Consider the following 26,289-nt stretch of genomic DNA (forward strand, 5'->3'; position numbering starts at 1 on the left):
ATAAGGGTGATATGTTCAAATCTGCCACAGGAATTGAACAAAAATAGACAAAAAGGTCATCTCAATCTCCATTATAAGGCTCTAGTCGATATCTGGAAGTAGAGCTGCACTTGTACATGCTTAAGAGGTAATCTGTTGAATCTCAGTGCTTCACAATATTATTATTTTTCTCTACTTGCATATATGATGTGTGTGTAGATGGCTTAACTTTGAAGTCAGGAATCTGTCAAGTATGGATTTGAGGTACACATCAATCATACTAGGCTGAGATCACACATCAATCACACCTGACCGGGACATGCAAAATATGCCTCATGTTAGACTGGTGATGGAACAGCATGTGCATCTAGATACTCATGCTGTGCCCTTGTGATCAGGGAAGGATGTTTCGCAATACATGCATCGTACATGCAATGAATATTTATTTCCATTTGTGTGCATCTTTATTATATACTTTTGTATATTTTTTGACCTCCAATCCAGAGAACAAACTGTTAATTACTGTAGACCCCCATTTCTGTCTAAATTAAATGAGTACTGTTCATTTTGAGGAACAACAGTGAACAAAAATTGAGCAATTTGTTACAATTTATTATAGTTTTCATTTCTAACACCTCTTTCATTTCATCTCCCCCAAGCAATGGACTGACTGAATTGTGATTAAACTAGGCTGAACAGAGACCAACATGTGTTCTCATTCCTCAGGTCATTCAAGTAACCTGAAGGAATATGAACAGTATCACAACTTGTTAAGTGCAAAACTGCATTGATGCAATAATATGGCATTATTTATTTATGATTTGATATCTTGTGTAATTGTGTGGACTAAGTGTACACATTTCTACTCCAAGAGGGCTTTTAGGGCAATTAATCTCACTGTGCATTTGTAGACACATTTCAAGTCAAAGAACCCAGGTAAAAAAGGTGTACAAAAAAAAAAAAAAAATTCTTCCCAGTATAGTTGTAGGTATGAATTTTTACATCTTGCTGGCATGAAAGTGCAAAAGTGTATATCCCTTTGTACTGTAAACCTTTGCATGATAATATATAATCTGACACAAGAACAAAGGACAAATAACATATTATCAACACAACAGAACAGTTTTATAAAACATCTATGTGCAACAAACCCCTACATGTAAGAACATATATGTAGTATGCATATGCATCAAACTCAGTTTCCAGGCAAAACATCCTATGATACAGTATGTCTAGAACCCCAAAATCTGTTTTTGTTGTTATGAAAACAGTCCTCTGCCACATTTCCTTTTGTTTTCCACTAGTGTGAAACCCTTCTTTTTTGTCCATACCTCCTTTTTTATTATCCATAATATATTTATTTGATAATTTCCTCAGAGTTTGGTTTCCATGGATACAGCCATGGTTGGTGGGAAAGACCAATACCTACTCAGGTTCCCCCACTACAGAAGACTGAATCAGATCAGTTCAGCTGCCCATGGATGAATATGCTAAGGATCTCTGAGTACATCTGAATGCCAGGTTTACACTAACAAGTTGTCCCTTCAAGCTTTAATACACAGATGAGCTGGGGACAGTCTGAGCTCTCATTGTAGGTAGGACTTTTCCAGGACTCCCTTATTAGAGCTGTACACTGCTATCACATTGCTCAAGGATATTCACATGCACATGCTTAAACTGGGTTGCAATTTAACAAAGAATGTCAACCTTTTTAGCTTTAATGAAAAGAATACATGACATTCCTAATTAATAATGCTAGAGAGGAATTATGTCAGAGTTTGGAGAAAAGCAGTAACAGGAGAGATTGGGAAACAGGCACCTGCCCTACCTACCCACACCTCATGGGTGCATCCACTTCCCTCAGGGTTTTTCCAGAGGTTGTAACTTACCTTGGTAGGGGTGTACAGGCAGGTGGGTATGACATTCCAGCTCCCCATTATCTTCCATTGGGCTATCTGGACTCTTGAGTTAGCTCCAAAAGGTCAGGGTTGGGCCTCTGAAGTGGTGTCTCTTTATCAGTCTGTGCAACTATAATGGGGTAAAATGTGCTATCTTTGGAAGAGGTCACGCTGAACCATTCTTATCAAAATTAAGACACTGTATCCACTCAGGTTCACTTTTTGCAAAGAATTAAACTGTAAAACTGTTTTCATAACCCAGAACAAAAAAAAAAAAAGTCAAGAACGCTGGTTTGCAAGAAGAAACTTTTTGCTGATCGGGCAGAATATTAATTGAGAGAAGCACCTTCATTCAAGATGGTATTGAGCTTCTTTGTTGTATTATTTTCATGCATTTTGAGTGCAGGTCATGTGGTCATGTTTAATGCCTCAGCAGATGTTCTGTGTGAGCTGGCATCCTATGACAGGGATCACGTTACAGCGCATACACATACATCCATAATCCGTACTGGAGGGTACCCAGAAGGATAGCCACCAGGAACATCAATATATGGATTTTCCCAGGGGTGGATGGAGTGGGGGGGCTACGGGAACTGTCATGTCAACTTCAGTCCTGGCACTGCTTCCTTTATGGATTGTCTTTTTCTTTTCTTTTTTTTTTTGGAAACAAGCCAGCCAGCATTGATATCATACAAGGATCAGTCTCTCTGCTTTTGCTCTTCCCCCTAGCTGGTTGTGACGTGTGTGGCAATCTCACTGTGAGTCAAATGAATACATACAGTTGTAAATGTATCATGGTTATTCCAATCAAAGTGTTTCCCCATGCTGGTATTGCAGATTTTCTTTTTGATTTCTTTGTGTTGTGTTTCTCATTATGTACAGAATTTTGACCTCACTGCCTTTCAGACCAGCGGTGGAAGTTAGCAGAATTTTTGGTGTAAGAAATGGCTCTGCTCAAAATATTAAATAAAAATGTATTTGAATCATTGATTAAAACCAAACAAAGAAAACAAACAAACTATTCAGCAAAATAACCAGCAAGGTATCAGCTAATGAAAGGTGTTCAGTTTTTATATCTCAGCTAAGGTGATGAAGCTATCATTCTGACCATAGCTGACCATTCCAGAAGTGGTTACCAGGCTATTTATACAATATTATTTTTCTTAAGATTTACAAAATTTTTGGCACATTAATGTACTATATGAAGTAATAATATTACATGATAACATAATATTATATACATTATAATTAGTAATTAGTAATATATTACATACAAAAGTATTATACTTAATACTGTATCTAATATGCTACATATCATAATATGTAGCTAATATATCAGACTTTAACTGTGGGTGGCATGATGAAGGAATGAATAGCAATGACATGTTTATTTACTTTTTGTGATACTAGCTTAAACAAAATACTAACACTGTCACAAACTCAAACATGTAACCTGATCATTGATTGACATTGCCACAAAGGAAAACTAAATGTGCTTCTATAGTAAGGTCGGATGACAGAAACTCACAAAAGACTGAATACAATAAACTAAATAAAGAGCTAATGTGATCATATAGTTTACATTACATCACATTTCACTACATGCATTTGGTGGACGCTTTTATTCACAGCAACTTCCAGCGTAATAGAACATAAGTGTATTCATTTAATATAAGTGAGCAACAGTATCAGACCAGGCTAGCAACACTCCCAGGCCAGTGAGTGTGAGCATAACACTATTCAAGCCCTACCACAAGTTGTGCAAAGTGACAGAAGCCGAATATACTATGATAGGACAGTCCCTAGAACACAGAATAAAAACACATCACAATACTACACGTAAAATTAACATCAAATACTAGAGGCACCGGGTGTTAGGGGGTGGGGACTGAAGTGGAACCGAGATGCAGTCTGAAGAGGTGGGTCTTCAGTCTGTGTTGAAAGATGGCCAGCGATTCCGCTGCCCTAACCCCCGTGGGGAGCTCATTCCACCACTGAGGGACCAGTATAGACAGGGATTGTGTCTGAGAGGAGCAACCTCATCAGATCGGAAACAGTCAGTTGCCCTGTAGATGCAGAATGCAGTGATCTTGAAGGAACATAGGGTTTGAGTTTACAGTAAAGGATCTTCTGATGAGTCACCTCCTTGTGTTAGCAAGAACATGTGCTGTATTTATTTATAGCATGCATCCAATGGTATTATTCCTGTCTTATTCCCTTACATAGATAACCAGGCCTTTCAAATTACCAGAAAAATGTTAACTAAGCGTGAAATATTATGAAACATGATTATATAACTTTCATTCAAATGTTCATTTGAGAGTGATTATATAGTTCTGTACCATGGAACATAAGCTAATCACGTTAAGTTAATTCATCATATCAAACTGGAAACAATGCTATATAATGATACAGAACACAAAGCTAAGAACAGATTGCATGCATATGCTAAGTTGAAAGTGCATATTTTCCATTTTAATGGCTGTTAGATTTATTTGAGCTACATGTATGCAATATTACAAAATGAAATTATAGTATGTAATGCTCTTATTGCCATCATGCAAAGGCAAAGGTCAACAAGGTGAGTTAAAACTTCAAGGTTATGATCAGGAGCTCGCAACAGGGCCAGCAGAGTTTAAGTGCTTCAGATATGAATGTTCTAAGTGCCTGGTAGTTGGGTTAAGCATAATCTTTAATTGGTATTGGTCTGAGGAACTGGGTCTTGGTAGATTGATGGAAAAATACATCAATGGCATTCCGCCCCCATTCCCACATGCCCAGTGAAGCATGCCAAAGAGAGGAATATATTTTAATGTTTCCCTCGTCTTCATCCATCCGCAAGCGAGGCTATTCTCTCAGAGGGAGATTTGAAGGAGGGTGTCACTTCCATGGCATCTCCTACATGCATCTTCAGAAGATTTCTCAGACAGCTTTGCTTGTGCTGTGCTCAAGCCATAAAAGCCTGTCCCATTCTCTTATTTAGGCCTTACTTTCCATTTTTACCAGAAAACTTTACTTAATCATGTAGCTTCTGAATATGTGACAGGGCTTCTACACTAATAGGTCAATGTGCAAGATATACATTAATGCCTTAAAAGACACTATCTGACTTCATTTTGCCTCTCAATAAATTATTCACAGCATTCATTGTATATATCAGCTTCTGCTGTGTTTAAGTGACACTTGTATTTGTACTGGAAAAGTGACTCAGATAAAATGTTTCATTGGATGCATTCAAAAAGGACAATTCAATGAGGACAAAATCACCTGCAATGGGCCCTGTATGGGCAAATGAGTTAAGTAAGGTGTCCGCTTCAATGTATTCACTCAGCTGAGCTTGAAGTGAGGAACAGCTGTTGGAACCGTTTCAAACAAACTGATTTGATCTCTGGCAGGTTTTTATTAAAGAACAGCAAGGGAGTAAGTTCTCCATCATTGGCAACCGGTGTCTTCACACATTGAGAAGATGGCTGGGGAGGGAGAGGAAGATTTTTTTCAATATAGCTTCTAAACAACATCTTCTGGTGAGTTCTGTGAGGGAAATGTGCAAAATAAATAAACCCATTATACTTGTCACTTTCAGATTCACACCCATATAAATACATATAATAAAATATACAATATAAAAATATAAAAATATAAAAAATATATAACATATAATACAATATAAAATAGTAATAATAAAAAAGACTTTAAGCGAGACAAGTCTAAATTACAATTTATTTAACTTATTTTATAGCCACTGCATGTTCAGAGGACTGGGATAGCAACACAAGTAAATTGAGAAAGGAGCATTTAGCAAAATACTTTGCACTGACTGAAAGAGATTCACAGGGCCTTGGGAGGGCAGGTAAGAATGAACCCTCTTACTGCAAAGGGACGTGCATATAATGCTCTCTTTGGAATTAATTCAGTGTCTGTTCTTCTAGATTCTTTCATTTACTTTCACATGCCCTCTCTCTTCACCTCGGGCTTTTGTCAAAGTGGTGTTACTTAATGAAAATTGCTAAGGGGAGCCTTGAAATAAATTCAAAACAGCCTGATGAGAGATATGGTACAATAATCTGTGGACAAATGAGATGATATGGGATGGGTGGCTTCCAAAGAAGTCCCCCTGGCAAACACTGAACAGAAGCATTCCCCAGGAACCATTGTAGATAATTGACTAAGAACTTCTGCTGCTATAACCTGAACTATTGGTATTCATTTGAGCTTCTAGTAAAAAGGGACAAAGGCAAAGATGTGTAGATTCACAGATCATTAAATAGCCTGGATGGCTCATGTCATGCTTTTTCTACTCTCACTCCTTCCAGATAAGATAGAGATGTGGCGACCCACTGAAGATACAAACATTAGGAGAAGGGGGTCTTGGTGTACATAGGAAAGGTTGTTTCATGAACATGGTATGAACTGTAAAATGTCAGCTAAAGCTAAAGTCTTTAATGTTTCATGCCTTCCTAACAAATGCATTGGTGTGTCATGGATAAAGAAATGTAGGAACTTTTGTAATATTTGTTACCAACAATCTCAAAGACTCTATGTTTTGTAATTGGTTCAGATCTTTCGTCTTGACAATGCACAAAGGTAATGTGAGAGAGATGCAAATCTGGATCACTGTCCTTTGTCTCATCAAATTGCTTAGAAATGTTCCTATCTAGTTGCATTATTATTGAAATGAAAACGGATATAATTTATTACATTCCAGTTCAGCAAATGCATCAAGAAATGTTAGAACAAGACCTCCTACTGTACCTACGTAGAGCAGGGATGCCAGCGACCCAGCGAATCCAAGGAAATCATCCCTGACATACCAAGAGTGTGAGTCATTACAGTATTTCTGAGAGTAACCACAGTGTTACAGAAAGGCGGTGTGCTGTGAACATCAAATGGTAAAAGCTGCTGCTGTAAAAGTCTGTGGGTCAGTCTCCCTATCTTACAAGTGCAGGGGTCCCTAGTACTCCCTTAAAAATGTCCATGCTCTGGAGTAAAATATCTTCCAGTTTGAAAACAAAAAAGGGAAAAAGAAAGACAAACTCACAAAGGATGATCAGTTTAAATATATAATTCAAATACCACCACTGCACTTCCCAGCACCGGATCTGTTCCCTCATTTTCAAACTATGGCAATATTGAAATTACACATTAGGCTATAGAGCTGGACTAGGGACAGAAGCTTGAGAAAGAAACACAAAAATTATCCAGCTATCTGAAGTAGACATCTAAATACATTTAGTTGCAGGTCTAAATCACTAGGTAGAACAGTGCTGTTTTACCCTTGATAAAGGTACTTAACCTGACTTCTCTCAGAAATGATCAGGATGTTTCAATGGAAAATGAAAACATATGTGTTGTGTCCTTAGACAGTGGCATCTATTAAGAAAAGAACATACCATACATGTAATTTTAAAGGTAAACTGAAGGTACTGCTATGGCAGTCACGTAAAGCAGCCACCTCTTTACGGACCAAAATGCCCGCACCCACTGGTGCAGTGCTCATTGAAGGCTTGTTGGATCTCACATCACGTACAGTAAACCTTTTGCTAAGGTCATATGTCACTTATCATTTTAATGTCAATTGCAAATAATTACGAGCTTGCAATCACAAAGACCGTTACAGCTCAAAGGTCTGATAACGAGACACCTCATCATCTTTGACATTTTTGGCAGAGGATGATATCCTGAGAAATTTGCAAAACAGTGTCAACAATGGACACATGCTGTACACTGTATCACAAAATAGTACAAGTGAGATTTTAGGATGAGAATTTTCAAGACAGAGAAGGCAAATTATTGGGTGGTGACTGGTCAATGTTAGAGCTGGCAAGGTAAACATAATTAGCTTGTTCATTAATACAGCTGTTGACCCCTTGTAATTATTTATGAAAACATACTGTACCTATAATTGGGTTAATTTGGTTATGAAAGAGATTCATCACAAAAAAAAAATAACCTTCACCTTAACACTCTCAAAAGAGTATGAGTCTCCATTTCAATTGCTACAGACCCATTTCCCACTGCTTTTTTTATTATCTTGTTCTTGTGAAAAGGCAGTTTTAAGAATGGATAAGTTTTATGATACCTGCCATCTACGATGTCTTGCTCTGGGGTTTTCACCATCTGTTTGCTGTTTCTGCTAAATTCTTTGGCTTGGAAACAGCCTTTTAATATCCGATTATTTGTTCTTTCGTTGCGAATGAGTCTTTAACCCCTTCTCCCCCACCCACCACCACCCTCCTGCACGCGCACACACACACACACACACATGCACGCACACACACAAGCAAAGCTAAATAGGACTGAGCCATGTCCAAAATCTCAAAGGAAATAAAGCCTAAACACACACCAAACCAAAATGAGCCTTTTACACTGGATAAAGGTTCAAGTATTAAAGTGGTATTAGACAATTGAGTCATTAAAAATTCCACACTTCTCCTCAAGATTCTCCAATTTTTTACACCATTTATTCATCCCTGAAAGGAATGTGACCCCCATTTTATCTTCCAATTGACTTAATGTTCCGTCCATTTCCCCTAAATCCCAGATGGTGTCTCTGAATTAAAGCTGAGTAGATAAGATAATTTAAGCTCCGCCCAGCTATAGATTTAGCGTTGCCTTGTACTGGCAGCACCAGCACGTGTAGGGAGGAGCAGGGGTTATCTCTATCAGTGAGACAGCGCTTTAGTTGCACAGCGCTGTCTGCTGCATACGCTGCCCTGTATGTACACAGCGCGCGGTCTAATCAGGATTTACACGATTCCTCTCTTTATTGCTTTGTGCACCACTGCAGCAAAGGGGAACAGTAGGCATACGAGCAGTATCACTTCTAACAACAGTCAGTGTAGCAGGTAGCGTCCGCATCCCCGGGAAGGACTTACAGAGTGTGTTGAGGAAATACTTACTGCCGTAGAAGCATCGTCGACGAAAGGAAACCGAAAAGTTTCCATCCGTTTGATTTTTTTTATTTGTCTTTATGTGACTGTGGATGAGACACCTACTGTTACATGACAGAATGGGACCGTTACTTGTTTCCCTCGTCCTCTGCATAAGCGTCTCTGTCCCGCAGCACGCGAAAGGTGAGTCGCAAGCAATTGCTGATTTCAGAGATCGTCCTGCGCGCCTTCTACTGCCCTTCTGATTTCTGAAACACTGGAAACCTTACAGTAACAATGACAGGCGGTGTGGATGTGCGTCTTTACAGCATTTATTAAAGATCCTGTGTGATGGGCTACTAATGGGCTACTTATGCAGGCTGGTGCTATCGTGAAATAAACTAGATGCTGTAATTCGTGAGGGTATTTCTTGTTCACTATCGCGCTGCTTCTTTGTTGATTATCGTACCTAATTCATGGATTGCAAAGTTGATTATGTAACAAGATATTGTTTTATCAAAATAAGAAACCCATGCGTATCCCAGGAACACTGTCCGAATGAAGAAAGATCTGAGAAATGCCCGCGTCTCCAATTTCCAAGGATTAAATAGGATTGATGTCGTATTTCGGGGGAAATATTTCTGCAGCCCTTCAATTCAAAATTGGCATAAGTCCATGGGATGTTAGTTCTTCGTTAATGCAAAAGAGGTGATTAATAGTTATAATGATTCCCAGACTTTATCACTCTGTTATAAAATGCATTGCTTTGATAGCAGGTTCCAGTGAATATTCGCTGCATGCGTAGTGCGACGGTGAATAGCTCACTATGCAGTTTATGAATTCCGTTTTTTTTTTTTTTTTGGTTATTTCGCATCTATGAAAATATTTTCAATATAGATCCGCAGTTAAGTGATAGCCAGTTATTTATTCAGTAGTACTTCGGTTCACGCATGTAACCCGAATTAGCCATATGCAGACATTGCAAAGATTTTCGTGTATATTTGGTGTTACTTTTGAACTCCCTTTGCTGACTTGACGCTTCAGCCAGTTATACTCTTACAGATCAATGCGTCTTGTGTTTTTGGAATAATGAAGCGGTAATCCACACGTGCAAATAATTCTGCCAAGTTTCTAGAACACCTACAGTACTATTCAGTGTTATGTTCACAACGGTTCTGACGAATGCAAAGGTAGTTTTATTTTTACCTTCTGCCTGCTCTTACATCCTATATCATAGTTACACATATCACATTTATTTATTTGGGTCCAAAACAATATGTTAAAATGTTGCCATTTTAAAGTGCCACTCCTTAGCACGAGACGTTCATTTAAACACCCTCTACTACAGACGTGCATTCACAAGTATCCAAACCTGTCCTCGTAGCTGCACCAGATATAGTCAGTGCATTGCAACTGGGAGTGCGAGTCATCTCTTGGTGGATCATTGAGCTGGCTTGAGGAACTTGTCCGTTAGTGCCTTGTGTAGCGTACTTTTTAAATATCACGGAAACGTTCCCTGGTTGTAGAGTTGTTTCAAGAGCAGTTTAAAAATTGATGACGTCTACTTAACATCATTTGTGTTTGAGGCTGTAGACATTTAGTCCCCGTTTTGATTCTTTGCTAGGTTCAAAATCACTGTCGACAGTAAAGTGCCGTTCCGTTCTTTTCTGATGAAACATGACCATTTTGATTGATGTAGACTGAACAAGATGCTTGCTGCAAATAAGAGTGATACATCGAAGAAGTTCCAGAAAAAGATATAGAATCCATAAACACTGTTAATTTGTCATTTTATTGATCATTTGTCTGAAATTTAGTTAGATATGGCTCAGGCTTTCAATGTTATCCAAGACGGTCACGGTATTTGGATGTTGAAAGACGAGCTGGCTTTCTGGATGCTGTCTTCACGAGCATGCCTTGTGAGTGCATTTGCTGAATCAAAATGCTGTTTTGTAAAAGTAAATATTGTGATTTAAAAAGTATTCATAAAAATAATTAAATGATATACAAGGGAAAAGAACGATTCTAAACGCCCAGCCAGGTTAATAAAACAGAAAAAAACAAGCTAAACAAATTAGAAAAAATACTGTAAAAGAGACCTGTTTTGGTGAAGATATTGTAGTAATGTTACAAATACAGGGATGTAGTGCTGTTGTCAAATCAAATTATATTTCTATTTGTACCCCAAGAATCTTCTATTTATATAAAGATGATATTCAGCATTCAAATCACATATAATCCATCCTCATGCAGGAGAACATGGGTTATGTATGTTTTGGGGAGATGATGAACTAAAATATACATTGATAGCACTTCACTCTGTTTTGCAGCAGTATTGGTGGTGTGAATCTCTTTGCTTGTGTGTGGGTTTATTGCTTACTGATTGGAGATGATCATAAATTGCAAATTCCAAATCTATTGGCATTTTTTTGCCATTGAGACAGTAAGTAAGTCCTGCCTGTGTATTTTCCCTTAGTTCTCTGGTTGGTGTTGCCTGCTTAGGAGTGCCAGAGGCATTATGAGCTGGGAATGTCTTAATATGCCCTCTGGGTGTAGTCTGGCAGTGTGGACCATAGTGTCAGCACGTGTAGTCACACTCAAGCCTAAATAGTGTTGACTCTGTGCACAGAAACGACACAGTCCTTCCTCTGCACTACAATGACAGCTTGTCAGTGACACTTTAATTGTGCATGACAACAGGAAGTACTTGGAACTTGATGGTTTATGGGTGATCTCAGTTTCAGACCTGCAATTTCATGACTATATGTTTCCTTGCACAATAGACAGCACAACTTGGGTAAGTGGAAGTCAAGTGAGAATAATTATCATGAAGTGCAGTTTAATATAATTTTAATAAGTATTTGACTGTGTTTCTAGATGTCAGCGAACCCATGCTGAGAACCCTAATAGCTCCATATGCTCTAAATGAGTAATCCCTCTCCAATTTGACTGAGAGGCTGTAGGGGAACATTGACAGGGTAAAGTCCCTAAGCGTAGGGCTGTCTGTCAAAAATTAGTGGTTGTCCACAGTAATTGAAATGTGTAAATATGCAAGTAAATACATTTTGCACTTGGATCCCAGTGCTACAGTATATTCATAATCTTGTCACCAGGTTAAATTTAAACAGTGTTCTCAAACATAGGTGAAAACATCGCATCCAGCAATGTTCAGAGTCTTTTCATCTCCACTTCCTCCTAAATACTGCTTAGATTACATTTGGTAACATCAGCCATTACAGGCACCAGTCAACAGTGTCTTGTTCCAAAAGACCAGTAGCAAATAGAATGCTTTCTGTAATATTCCTGTCTCATTCAGATAAAATTACAGTACTCCTCTGTGTGGGTGTGCAATAAATCACTACCAGTTAGACCAATTTTTTTTAACCTATGTCATAGATTTTTCACATTATGACTTATTTCACTTGTTACCTACCCTGTGAGGTAGGTGACTTGACACTGTCTGATGGCTGTGATTTTTGTCTGAATGCAAGGTACGTTGCTCAGAGACAGTGCCTCCACTTTTGAATTCCCTGAGATGGCCGTTCACAGTGCTACATTCTTAACGCTTTTTCACATACGGTCAAACCGGTGTGATTAGAGCACTAGATTGGAAAAATTCTAGCTAACATTAGTTTTGAGGAAACAGTGATTTAACATTAAACAAAGTATAGCAAATGTGGCAGTGAAAACTATGAGAAGCTTAATAAAAAGCTTAATAAAAACATAACGGACCATGTAACATAGCAAGCACGCTACATAGCATTATGTAAGTCATGTATGAAAGGGTTAATGCAATTCTACTTTGTTTTCCTCAGTAACCTGGCAATGAATCATGGTTTACATGTTTGGAATCTTTATTTCTGTAAACTGTACACATCGACACGGAGTGAAGCGTTTACCTGATCCAGCGGGATTCACAAAATGGATGAAAGATAGAATTCCTTGTGTAATTACATTTGAAAACATTTCTGTGAATGTATGAGAAGCAAAGATGAACAGAGAGTGAAGGAGTAAATATAATAAATTCAAGTGTTTACTCTGCCGAGCTGAGCGATTTGTAAATTATGGAACATCTCCATCTCCTTCCCTTGTTTGTTTATACTCAATAATATTAGCTTTAGCTACTAGGCAATTCACCTTGTGAATAAGCTCATTTGTAAATATTGGTAAGGGGAAGATTAAGGAGATTTGTAAGGCTTGTCAGCAATTCTGATGAGGCTGCCTGTGCACAGTGACTCTACAGGTGTATCAGGTGGCAGTGGGCAATGGTTTAGGTTTTATATGAGCTTGCATCTAAAACTGATTTAAACTGATTTAAAATCTTTTCACACCTTTTTGACCATTATCACAGTTTTGTCCCCCTGCACGGCCAAGCAAGGTAATTTACTGATGTGTAGAGAAATGACCAAACTTTACTACACCTTAGTTTTTTTTTAAACCAAACCAAAATCTAATGTGTAGAATGCATTGGTACCAGATTGGGCTGAATATAAATGCTGCCAGTCTGAAGATAGCTAGCATCATTTCTGAGTAGAAAATCAATGCTATTCCACAACTGCTGTTACAAATTATACAAAGTAATATACAGAAAATATGTAATTTAATCTGATTCTGCCTCCTCCTTGGTTCCCTAAAATTATGGGGTGAATTTCCCATTGTGACCCAAGGAGATCACTTTGCATAATAACAACACAATAGCTGGAGTGTGATTAGCTAAAACGGTATTCAACCTGAAGGTTGTGAGCATGGGTAAGGCCATGGATACTCTATTTAAGCATATTTGACTTGTGTTCCCTCTTTCTGTTCTTACTACTGTTAGGTTGGCAGGTATGTCAGATGTTGTTTTGATATAGGGGAGGGTCGCTGACAGAGATTTTGCAGGCCTTTTCTTAAAAAAGTACTGAAAATGTAAGTATATTGCACAGCTATGACTATACTGAGATTGTATTTACTGGGATTTGTATTTATCTCCACCATTCTTCAGCTGTGATTTTGACCTTTGACCTGTGTACCTCTGGCACAACGGGCCCTTCAGTTAATGAACATCCTTTCTCCTTATCTTCAGTGTTTCCCTTTGTGAAGCAGACCTTGCAAAGAGGAACTACTATGTTACAGTTTTCCCACTCAGAATGAAAGCTGAAAAATACAGGATAGATCAGCCAGGCCATAGTTCCCAGAGGATACATAGCTAATATCAGAGATGATATTATCGCTCTTAGTCCTGTTCATTTGTAAGACAATTGTGGAAACAGAGGCAAGGATACTTCATAGTTTCCTTTGTACCACTGGCACATTTATTTTCTTCCTTGATGAAACTGAGCAAATAGTGAACCCCTTGCAAGAACTGTTTGGGTCCACATTAAAGATGGCATTTTTCCTCTTCCCTCCCTCTACAGTTTTAATCTGACAAAAAAGAAGGAAGCTGTTGCCATTTACAGTCATTCAGATATCCCCACAGTCATTGTCAAGTGTATTGAACAGAATGGCAAGTCACATTTATTCAGTCAAAATAGTGTATAACACTTTTTTAATGGAAAGTAATTGTGTCATGTACCCTGTGATGCTGTAATGATGGTGATTTTAACTGTATAATTCAGACCCTTAAAGCTGCATTTCCTTGCTTTTAATATTTGACATATTTATGGACAGAGGTTGTGCAACTGTTTTTTTTTTTTTTTTCTTAGGTCTGTTGTGAAGGTTAATGATAAGCTTGAGGTCATTTGCAAGATGCACAAGACAAATCTATGGCAGTCTGCTCCCCTGCTCTTGACTTTGGCTTTAAATTATATCATTCACAGTTATTGTCAAGGTGGTGTATGTGTTTTTTTTCTCATAGAGGATTTAAGAATCAGTAAATAGGAATTCATCATCCCTTGATGCTTTAATGAAATGCCGTCTCTACTCCTTTGTTATAACTTGACATGGAACACGAGTCTTTGTTGAAGCTATTTAATTGCACTGATATTCTATGAAAGCTGCATTGTTGCGTTGACAGGCTAATTGCCCTATTTGTCTTTGGTGTGAGGTGAGTTAGCTAACTGTCCAAGAAAGTTCGGTTTTGAGTTGGATGAAAAAAAGAGAATTTCTGTACAGTTGGTGATTCTCGTTAAACTGCAGCAACATACAGGAAGCAGCAATTGTCACTGTTTTATGTAGATGAAGTTTATTTTGGAAAATTTTATATGTTCTTAAATGAAAACTGAATATTTGGATTCCATGAGGGCTTCAACGTTTAACACTGAGTCGCTATTATATATAATAGCATTTGCCCCTTGTTTCTTTGGACTTGGGACTAGTAGATCAGAGAAAAGCCTGAAAGTGAAATCAGACACAGGAACTGACCCAGATTAATGCAAATATCCACCCACATCTGCACACACAATGATGACAAATATCAGACATGACACCAAGTGCCAAACATTATGTGTTATTGTAGAGTGCAACAATCAATGTACAGTTATGCATACATGCCACTGCATACGCAATATAAGATTAGATGAATGCTGGAGTGCTATAATAGTAATGATATGGTGCATTGATGTGTCAGGAATCTTCAGGATGTCACTGTTAGACAAGAGGAGAGTCTGGGTGCAGGGAACCAAGCTGCACATCTGAAGAGGTGCGTTTTTTATAGCTAGTGACCCTGCTGTTCTGACTGATATAGGTAGCTTGTTACACCTGCTGGGAGGCAAGAATTGAAAAGAGCCATTTTCTAGGCTTGTAAAAACTGCTATGGAGTGCTGAAAACACTGCTAAGACTGAAGTTAAGGTTGTGGTGCATCTTTTTGGGGTGTGGCCAGTGTAGCATAGTAAGGTACGCTTCATAACAGCACTTTCCACCTTTAAATATTAAGTCAGAAAGAGGACAAATTGTAAACCTGAACTTTTAATTCAAATTAGACAAATTAAATGCTGCATGAAGTGAAGACTGAAAGGGGGCATCAAGGTGGATATGATCAATGCCACAAATTTATTAAAATCAGTCATTCCAGAATCTTTTTGTTTCTCTCTAGGGCAGTTTTTGATTAAAAGTACTTAAAGGCACCATTCTCCCAAAGGCATTTCTTTCAAGATTGGCACTTTCTATTATACACTGAATTATAGGAAGGATGCTTTGAGGCACAGCCCTGAAGACAAAGAGGCTGATAACAAGTTAAAGAGCTTATTTATTTTTTCACTTGTTAGACCTCTGTGGGTCAAACTGAAGATGGATTCAACTTCAGAAAACCAAAGGCAATATGGTTCTGTTCTTTGCAGTTCTACCAGCTGGAAGGTGTATATATAAGATTCACTCAGCATTCTGTCTAATATATTCATTCTGAAGCTTAACAGTGCTCAGCTTGGCAAAGTGTCAATTAGTGAGCTGTCGACCCCAATCTGTGATTATAGCTGGCCTGGAAAATTTTGCCCTCTCATCTCTGTTCCTCTCTGCTTTCCAGTAATGGACAAGCATCTTAAATGTCAAGCTGAAAGCAAGTGAAGTCACAAAATGCAGCCCCCCTACTAAAGGATTCTATCCAGGAAGATAAGCTGTCTCAAAGCCAGTGCTTGGAACCAAGAGGTTGTCAGCTAACACATTAGGTACAACAGGCACAGAAAACAGCCATCATGCTGTTGCACACATTTAGCATTTTCCATAGCTATTTACAGTTCTCTGTTCTTTTTAATGTGAAATGACAAATGCAACCACATGCTATGCCAGTTTGCCTTAACAATAGAGGAGTTTCTGTAGGAGGCTGGTACAGCTTATGTGCGTTCATAATTGGCAGGGCCATACACACAGTGCCAAATGGACAGGAGGTTGGGACCCAAAAACATTATGAAAAATGGCTTCATTGTTGAAGCATGAATTAGTTCTACATTACTACAAACGTAATGAGCATGTCTCCATTTGTTGACAAAAGCACAATTATAAGGTTATAAGGTAAAAATGTATACAGTTATACTGGCACAAGAAACTAAAGTTACCAAAAAGACTACATTTAACAGCAGCAAACTCCTTAACAATGGCACAGATTACACCTATATGAGCCATGCTACTGGTGTTTCATGCAACAGATGTCTGTCCTTCACCCTCCACACGTTGCATATTGTGCCGTTCCTTGTCTCTGTTCAGTGGCCACATTGAGGTACAGTGGTTAAGAAAAGACACAGCAGAACTCATCCCCACCCCCTTTTAAATATTAACTTTTCAGCTAACTATGATTCAGTCTTTATCGATAATGGTTTTTGTTCCCCTGCAGTAAGTTAGCTTCAAATCCCATCATTTTTATATGGCAGTGACTAACTGTGAACTTCCTATCTTAAATCTCTTAAGTCAGCTGTTCAGAAATCACCTCAGCACTTAATTTCACTTCACCTGATTGAGGAGTCTCATTCAGAGCACTTTCACATATACCATAAGAATCTGGATGAGCCTCCATTTGCGGTAGGGAGTGTAGATGCTAGGGATAATGGGAAACCTAAGCAAACTGGAAGTAGGCATGAGAAGATGTATCTTAATTTTGAATTTTGCTAATTCAGAAAATGAAAATGTTTCATGGTCCTGAGAACACACCATAAAATCAGATTTCCATGTGATCTATATCAAAAATGGCAAGAATGTAATATGCAATTTTTATTTCCAAAAACTGCCCGTTAGTCCTCATAAGTGTTGTGACAAAATATACTTTATAAAATTATTGGGTCCTACCATTGTTCCTGTTGGTCAGTTTGTGCTAAAGTATTCACTAGTATACCCCGGCTAAAGGGCACTTTCATACATTGTTTTAGTATCATTGCACATTGACAAAATAAAAATAATAACAGAACTACTCCATATCCCAAAAAGCTAAATTAAGTTACCAAAGATGGAAACATTTACTGTCAGTAAGTCAGTAGAACTTGCAGTAAGCCAGCAACTGAACTTTAGTGTGCAACTTTAATATGAAATATATCTCAAAAACCAGCTTGTTAGCAAGCAAATTCAGCTCCAAATAATATTAGGTTACTTATTTATTTAAGTTACTTCTTATAATAATAAGTTACTATAAGTGTTGAAACAAACTAGGCACTACGTTCATTATTTGTTCCATTTAGTCAATACAACCTATTAATTTCAGTCTCTCTTCTTACTGTATGTAGCTAAGTAGAATTCATCCAATTATGCATCTGTTTTATAAAAGCAGTATGGCACACATATTGGTGGGATCATTCATTATCATGAATATTGCCATGGCTAGTGGTTTTGTATCCGAAGAAAGGACCAAAAAGAAAAATTATTCAATCATGTTATGTTTTTATTTTATTAAAAGCGTGGTTTTGTAATTTACTACCTTGAACTCCACTTCATATTGTATTGTGAGCTTCTTCTTATGCCTAATTGGAAGCATTCTCTTTCCAGCCCTCTTCTGGAGGGGTGCATTGCAATGCAAATCCCATTGCAAACATACTCTGAGCAAGCTGTGTAGTAGCCTACAGTATTCTCCTCCTAGTGGGTGGTGAGTTTACATTTCAGATCCTTATGAAGTAAAAAAAAGTTCCCATGGTTTCAGTGTCCCCAATACCAATGTGTTACTGTTAAAATACAATGTTTTGTGTTTCAGAAAATAGTGTTTGCTAACATAATTCTTGTGAATACGTGTATATGGAAATCTATAGTTCAACATGGAAACTAGGTTTTACACTTTGAGGGCAGCCAGCAAACGTTAATCTGAATCTGCAAAATCAAACACTTTTTTTTTCTCCAACTAAGAGATATATCAGGAGGCATATGGTGAAATCCCTCTCATTCTGTCTGTTCCCAAATTTTAAATGGGACCTAAATAATGACCTTTTTCGCTGAAACACAGATAAATTTTGTGTATTAGTAGGGGTAAATTAAAATTTTGTTCTTTTCAACATTCCCAAATTCAACGTTATTAGAGGAGCTGTATATAATTAAAATGCATTGACTGAAATATTCATCTGATTCTTTAGACAAGGTAGCTAAACAAGATGTCCAACCAAAAAAAGTTTTTGCTAACTGGGGTGGGGTATTCAGTATGGAAAGATGTCTACTGGTTGAAATAATTTTAACACAAATATCCAACTGAAGGTAGCTAAAAAATAAAACATAAAAGGAAATGTTTGTATATGTATTAGAAGCACTGCACAGTAAATCCTTCACAACTTCAGACATGCCTGTTTTCCTTTGAGTGAAGATCTTAACTCATCTTAAATGGAATATCGTTAACACAGATGGTCCTCCATGCTGATAATAAGGTACTCCATTCAAAAGTACAGGCAGGGAGATAAAAAACAGCTGGCTGATGTAACCGGGTATGGTTCTGAAAGAATGGCACACCAACACATATTGCTTTGCGCTCCCTTCAAAATCCCATCATAGTGGAAATATATTTTAAATGTTCTTATCTTATTGTGCAGTTGCTCTGCTTACTCACAGAGTATATACTTGCAGATTCTTTTGCCAGTATGATAATTCGAACCTTTTTTTCTGGGAGGGGAGGTTTTAAGACCGTTGTCTTGAAAGAATTCTTTGAGATCACCTCTTGCCTTCTGAAGTGCACATGTTCTCAGCTGTTAGCATATTTTATGTGTTAAAAGAAAGCGTGATTGTTCTCTTCCCAGATACAAATGTTTGGTTATGCGTCAGTGTTAGGAGCTTATTTTCTTATCGTGCACAACCTGTTCTGGGGTTCTGAATTGCTTCACAGATGTATTGCATCTGAGCACTCTCTCTCTAATTTGCAGAGAGCGGATCAAGGTTCTCCTTTGTCTGCGTGTTGGTGTATTTTAGAGGTGTAAAGTGACTTTGAGACAACAGCCGCCTGCAGTAATGTTTTAAAGCGCTAATTAAAACTATTGTGGTGTCTGCTGGGAGCTGGCTGTGGAGAAGGAAAGGAGGCGCATGGATGGGGTTGGATCTCCATAGCAGTGAGTTCTTTCATTGCCGTGCAAATTCCCACACCTAAGCCGACCTAGTTTGTGATTGTGCAGAAATAAATCACTTTTAACAGCACTAGTCCTTTTCCCTTCACAAACGTTCCCCATGTGATCCCTTGTTAGCTACATGTGCCTTTGTACAGCATAATTAATTATTCATTTGTATAAGCGTGTTCATCCAACCAAAATCTGCTTTAAGGATACATCACTCCTGTAAAATATCTCATCGATACAGACATCTTGATGTCTCAGAGAGAAACTGAAAAAATAATTTTGATGGTTGCTCACTTTCCCTTTATGTGAATGAACTTATCACAGTTGCATGCATATTTGGTTACATGCGTTTTTGAGCTTTTCTCTAGTTAGCCTAGTTAATCCTCTCTGTTTGAACCTGAGTACCAACATTATTCTCATTGTTGTATTGTGTTTTGTAATTCCCTTGCTGATATGTGTTTTCAGCATTCAGTGCTAACCTTATCCTGTTGGCTGAAAGGTATTTTTACAGCATAATGGTGTGTCAATGTTTGCCTGTATAAGTAAGAAAAACATTGCTTAGGGTGTCTGTCCTATGTAAGTTTGCTCCATGTTTTTCCACATTATTTCTTTAAAATGATATTTTAAAAATCAGCTTTCTGTTAAATCTTTAAGTAAAAGAGAAATTTAAAAGTTTAGGGTGGTGCCTTACTTTGCCACTCTTATTGGACTTGTGCTTTTAAGGAAATAGTAGAAATTTATGGAAATCGGTCTCCACTGCAACAGCATTTCCATGACCTTTTGATGGTCCCCCTGTTTAAAAGAGCAGATGTCCCGGCAAGAAAGGAGTACATTGTAAAATGAGTCATGGATGACTTCTGAGACTTTTGGACACCCAGCTTGCTCCCTTAATTCTTTGGAATTTTCTCTTAGATGTTAAGACCATAGTAAAATCCACATAATATACAACTCTGTCTCCAAGGTCTCTGATGCAGTAGCACAGGGGGAAGGTGCGCAAAGAATGTAGAGAGAATGCATTTTCCTAAAATGATGGTTCCTGCACACTGCAGCTCTGTCCAGAGCTACTTATGTCCACACAATTCATAACCCAATGATGCGGCCTGATTAATTTGAACGTTTGAAGCTACGCTGTGTGCAGGCTGTATACAAAGGCTTTGGAATATGATGGGTATCACATTTCCATGCACCACTGGGGATCCTTGAAGTTGTTTTTTGGAGACCAGCATTATGAAAAAGCAGTGCAAATTAAGAGCGTGCTTCCACGCTTAAATACCCAAACTACTCATGCGTGTGTACATCTGCGTACGTCCATTATTATGAATGGGTCTGTTTTAAGCATCATCATTATCAGAGTGAATTTTCAACCCATTATATGATGCAATTGTCATATATTGGAAAATATGTTTCTATAAATGATCTTTAATGCGTTAAAAATCATGTGACAATGAATATGCCAGATGAAGTGAATAGATGGATGATAAAGAAGATAATGTGTCAAATAAAGACAACTTATGTGAAGTTTTCTGATCAGGTGGGTTACAGTGATAAACTAGCTGGTATGGTCTAAAATATATTTTAATAATACTAATTATATGTTAATCTAGTTAGAGTTAGGGGATACCAAAGACCGAACAAAAGCTCATAATTCAAAAACCGTCACAGCGCTCAACAGACAACATTGTGAGAATCTGCACAAGTGTAGATCTGTTTTGATGTATAATTTATGCTTGTAGAGCCAGAATTCATGGAGATACGGCAGTTTGAATTTTTTTGTGTTGTATTTGTATTGTATGAGATATATATGTTTAAATACTGTATATAATATATATAATTTAATATTGTTAATAACTCTGACACTGTACTGTACATAATGGTGTGTATAATATGTATGACTGTTATAGCTTGACATCACTGAAACTGCCATATACTGCCATCTGCCAGTATAAGTATAATTGAACTTCCCTGTGCTAGTGATTCTGAATCTGACAACAGTCTAATGAAAAGTTTAGGTATTTGTAGATGTTTTCTGACAAGAAATAAAAATATTGAAAACTAATTCTGTCAGAGGAATTCTGAGTCAGTGTTTTAGAGAGTCTGAACAGGATTCTGCACATGGTGTTTACCTTGATTGAAGTCATGTGACTTCACTGGGCTAGCTAATGCAGATAATTTGGTGTTGTTTGAATGAGCTGAACTGATCAGGATTTCCTTATCTTTTGTATGTCTTCCTAATTCTGACAATGCTGTACATGTTGGCTCAGCTGTCCGTTTGAAATCATAAATCTTGGTTCCACATCTTGGGAAGGTTTGTTGGCGGACAGTATGCCATGCTTTAATACCTTGTTTAATTGGTGGGGTCTCCATCTTCAGCCGGGCCTCTTGGAACCTTCAAACCAACTTGTGTTGCTGTTCCCAGCTTTGCCAGAGACTGCTCAAGTGAACCCCTTGTGTAATACTTTTAAGTGCTGTCCTTTCCCAAAGGCATGGAAGTGCAGATTTTAACATGCACTCCCACTCGTAGGTTTCGGTCGAATTCAATTTGCTCAGTGACAAACATACATTTGCAGCAGAAGGCAAACAAGACAAACATGTCCCCCTTTGCCAGTGATCTGAAATCCATGCCTTTTAACAGGCGCTAAGGGTGGTTCCAAGGGAAAATAAAAATCTAGGGAAACTGGTCAGATAGATGTGTCTTGCATTTGTAAAGACCATTGGATTGCTTTGTACTGGGTGCCCCCCCATAAAAGCATTTTCCAGTCCTTTTTTTTAAACACTGTTTCTAGTATTTTCATGCACAAAATATGTAAACAACTTAAACAATAATTGTAATGTAAATTATTAGCGCAAATGATTTTCAGAGAATGAACAAAATAGTACTTTGAGACTGATTTCAGCCAGTGATGTTGAATGGAGTAGTCTTGCACCTTTTGTATCTTTTTGTGTTATTGGGTATTGATAGAGCAAGATAATGGGGTCTCACACTTCCCTGTTGCAACCAAATTTTATTTTGGAGGTGTACTCCACAACCCTTCTTCCCCATCCTGAAGCAATGTTAATGGTAAGTTTTAAAGGAGCGTCAAAACATACTTGCTAACACATTTTTTTATTGTTAAAACATCACAGTATAACCTGTATCTTGGTCACGTGCTAAATTCAACAAGGCTCTGCATGTGGTAAAGAGTGAATCCCAGTACTCTATCCTTGCCCTTACATCATTAAATCAAAGTAGTTAGCCTCAGCTTATGATGATGAACTATGCAACCATTTTCTTGTGATGATCCCTTTTTGTGTTTTGGGCAGTGGTAGTGCAGTGGTGTCAGCTTTATGAGTGATTTGGAGGTCAGGTCAGTTTTTTTTTTTATATTTCCTTCAAAGTGAAGATGGTATTTTTGATTTCACATGAAATTCTTTGTCTGTTCAGATTTTTACTCTTAAATGTAGGACCGGGCACTGTTTGTTTGTTTTTTTTTGCATACTACATGGGTCTAAAGTGGCATGCATACTTTGGAAGAGTGTATTGCTTAAATATCACAGTGCTATTGCATATTCCAAAGACAGCTGTTAGGATTATCTTTATGTGCATTCCCTATATTGAAACAATTTCTGAGTGTCTGCCAAATCTCAACAGGCCTCCCATTGTTCAGAATTTTACGTAAACAGGTTATTGAATGAATAGCCAAGTTTGTCTTGTTTACCCCTTTAAATCTTATGTCTTAACCAAATGAAAATTGAGAGCATACCTTTGCTATGAAAGAAATATTGCCAAAGGTAAAAATGTAAAAAAAAAAAAAAAGGTTTGACATTTTTAGTACGGCCTGGAAGGCCCCTCAAAGGTTAATCCTACTTGTCTCAAGGTGCCAGAGATTTTAATACTCTAAGACATCAACTTGCCTTTTCCCAGGGGCTGGGAGCAGTCTCTCTTCTAGTTTTAAGATATTTTCTTTTCTGATTAGATGTTTGCACAATGCTTTTGGTTAGAGTTCCTATGATAGGTTAGTCATATTGAAGCACTGAGTGAGGACATTTTACTGATCACCTGCTCAATATATTCTTTCTCCACTAAAGATTAACATTAAAACAAATCTTAATTCATGATCAGAGTATTAGCAGTGATTGAAGTTAAACATGAGATGTCTTATATACAGACCTCATGTTACCACTAAACATTACATTTACATTTATATTTACATTTACTCATTTAGCAGACGCTTTAATCCAAAGCGACTTACAGTACAAGGAATACATTCAAGCTACAGTATGAAAGGAGGCCTTGTAGTAGGAGCTGTAAGGGATAAAGCAAGACAATGCAAACAGAAAGGTGAATCGATAAGTGCTATAAGATAAAGTGCAACAGAATAAGGTGAGGGTTAGAAATATTAGTATGTTAGGCGAGAAGGTGAGTTTGGAAGAGGTGAGTCTTCAAGAGATTCTTTGAGATAGAGAGGGACGCCCCTGCTCTTATAGCCTTTGGTAGCTCATTCCACCAATGGAGAACTGCCTGCGAAAACTGTCTGGACTGGGCTTGCCTTGTGCATAGGGAAGGCAATGCCAGGCGATGTTCATGCGAGGAACGCAGTGATCGATTGGGAGTATAAGTCATTAAGATGGAGTTCAAGTAGATGGGAGTGGAGCTGGCAAACACTCTATAAGACAGCATTAGTGACTTGAACTTTATATGGGCGGCTACTGGTAGCCAATGGAGCTCGATGAGTAGCGGTGTGACACGAGCCTTTTTGGGTTCGTTAAAAACCAGACATGCCGCTGCGTTCTGGATCATCTGTAAGGGTTTCACGACACATGCTAGTAGGCCAGCGAGGAGAACGTTGCAGTAGTCGAGGCGAGAAATAACCATGGCCTGTACCAAGAGTTGGGTGGCATACTGAGTTAGGTAAGGCCTGATTTTTCGTATGTTGTAGAGCGCAAAGCGGCATGAGTGAGAGATCGCAGCAATATGGTCGCTGAAGGATAGCTGATCATCAGTCATGACACCCAAGTTCCTCACCACCCTAGTTGGGGTGAGAGATTAAGAGTCAGTATTGATTTCAAGATCATGATGGACAGACTGGTTGGCTGGGATGACCAAGAGTTCAGTCGTAGAGAGGTTTAGCTGAAGATGGCGTTCCTTCATCCAAGAGGAGATATCAGCAAGGCAAGCAGTGATCCGAGTCGAGACCGTGGAGTCATCTGGTGGGAGCGATATGGATAGTAGGGTATCGTCAGCATAGCAATGGTATGAGAAACCATGTGAGCGGATAATTGAGCCCAGGGCAGTGGTGTATGTGCAACATACCAAACACTCTCCTGGGGTGTAGTATATTAGTAGTGGTATAGGAATGGGGGCTGCACTGTTTTACTGTATGAACAAAGCACTGTGGATGTGTTAGACCATCTATGGTAGCAGCTCCTTTTTTATCACATGAGAGATATTTGCCTCCGACAAGCTCATCCATCTATGAAATAACGGCTTCAGCTCTAATTGTATTTGTTGTTAATCTGACCTTTAACCTGAGCAGTTATGGGATAGTCATTGACTCTTTTTTGGCTATTAAATAACATCCCTTTTCTGTAACAATGTATACATTCATTTTATTCAATATGCAAAAGACTTTACCAAAACAGCCCTAAATTACATTCACTACTTGCACAAAAATGATTAACATTATCAGGTAAATAGTCTTGAGTCATGAGACACTTCAGCACAGCACCCTTATTTCAAACTAGGAGTTCTGAGCTTTCAAGATACAAATAATATATAAGACTGCTTGATTATATGTCCTGCAGTGTGAAAAGGGCTTCCTAGGAGACCAAACCCAGTTGTTACAGGTACCAGAGAAATGCAACTGTGGGAGCAAATGGTCAGAAAAAAAAAAAAAAAAACTATTTGGAACAGTTTACACATTCATTATATATGCAAAGTAAATAGGTAATGTATTGACCAGCAATACTTATATGGCTTAAATTATAAATGCAACAATTCACTCTTGCCCTAACTGAGAGATATTTTGTGATCTTGCCCTTGCCATGACTGGGAGCTCCTTGGTGACCTCACCCTTGCCCTAGTTCGGAGATTTTTTCTCTCTCACATTCAGGGCTCACTTTTGCCCTGAATGGGAGATCCTATGCAACAGCAAGCTAGCCTTGCCTTTGTGACCTCCCCCTTGACATGGCTGTGAGCTTGACATTATACAAATCTGTCACTAATCGCGCTGAAGCTTGCAAGTCTGTCTGATGCCAGTACACATAACTGGAAGCACATAACAGACCAACAGGATTTTCTACCAAAGATTCCACACAAATACCTTATCAGAATCATATTAAAGACACCCTGCAGAATAAGCAGTTTTGTGTTTTTTTCCCATCCAATAAATTTAGTCTGGTTTCATTTACAATTTCCACTTAATTTATCAGGCTGCTTGCATATTGTTTTGGCTACAGCTCTTTTGGTTTTAGTTCTAAAATTGTTATGCGAGCAAATTTATTTCTAAGTCCAGAAATGTATCATAATGAAGAGAATTTAATTCCTTAATGAACAGTATAGTCTCTTGTGATTAATGTGTGTGGGTGGAATTAATTAATGGACCATCCATTTCTTCACTAAATATATTATATGGTCCATTCTACAAATA

General features: G+C 38.1%; 1 protein-coding gene across 3 annotated transcripts in view; it reads left to right on the forward strand.

The window, feature by feature from the left end:
* The first annotated feature begins 8,497 nt into the window (after window positions 1-8,497).
* edil3b (EGF-like repeats and discoidin I-like domains 3b) overlaps window positions 8,498-26,289 on the forward strand; it is a 109,548-nt gene continuing 91,756 nt past the window's right edge. For all 3 annotated transcript variants that reach the window (XM_036529006.1, XM_036529008.1, XM_036529007.1), the window contains exon 1: window positions 8,498-8,950. In XM_036529006.1, the coding sequence (XP_036384899.1) occupies window positions 8,860-8,950 (91 nt within the window). In that variant the 5' untranslated portion in view covers window positions 8,498-8,859. The remainder of the gene's footprint in view (window positions 8,951-26,289) is intronic.

This window comes from Megalops cyprinoides, chromosome 5 (assembly GCF_013368585.1).
Source record: "Megalops cyprinoides isolate fMegCyp1 chromosome 5, fMegCyp1.pri, whole genome shotgun sequence".
Taxonomy (NCBI): domain Eukaryota; kingdom Metazoa; phylum Chordata; class Actinopteri; order Elopiformes; family Megalopidae; genus Megalops; species Megalops cyprinoides.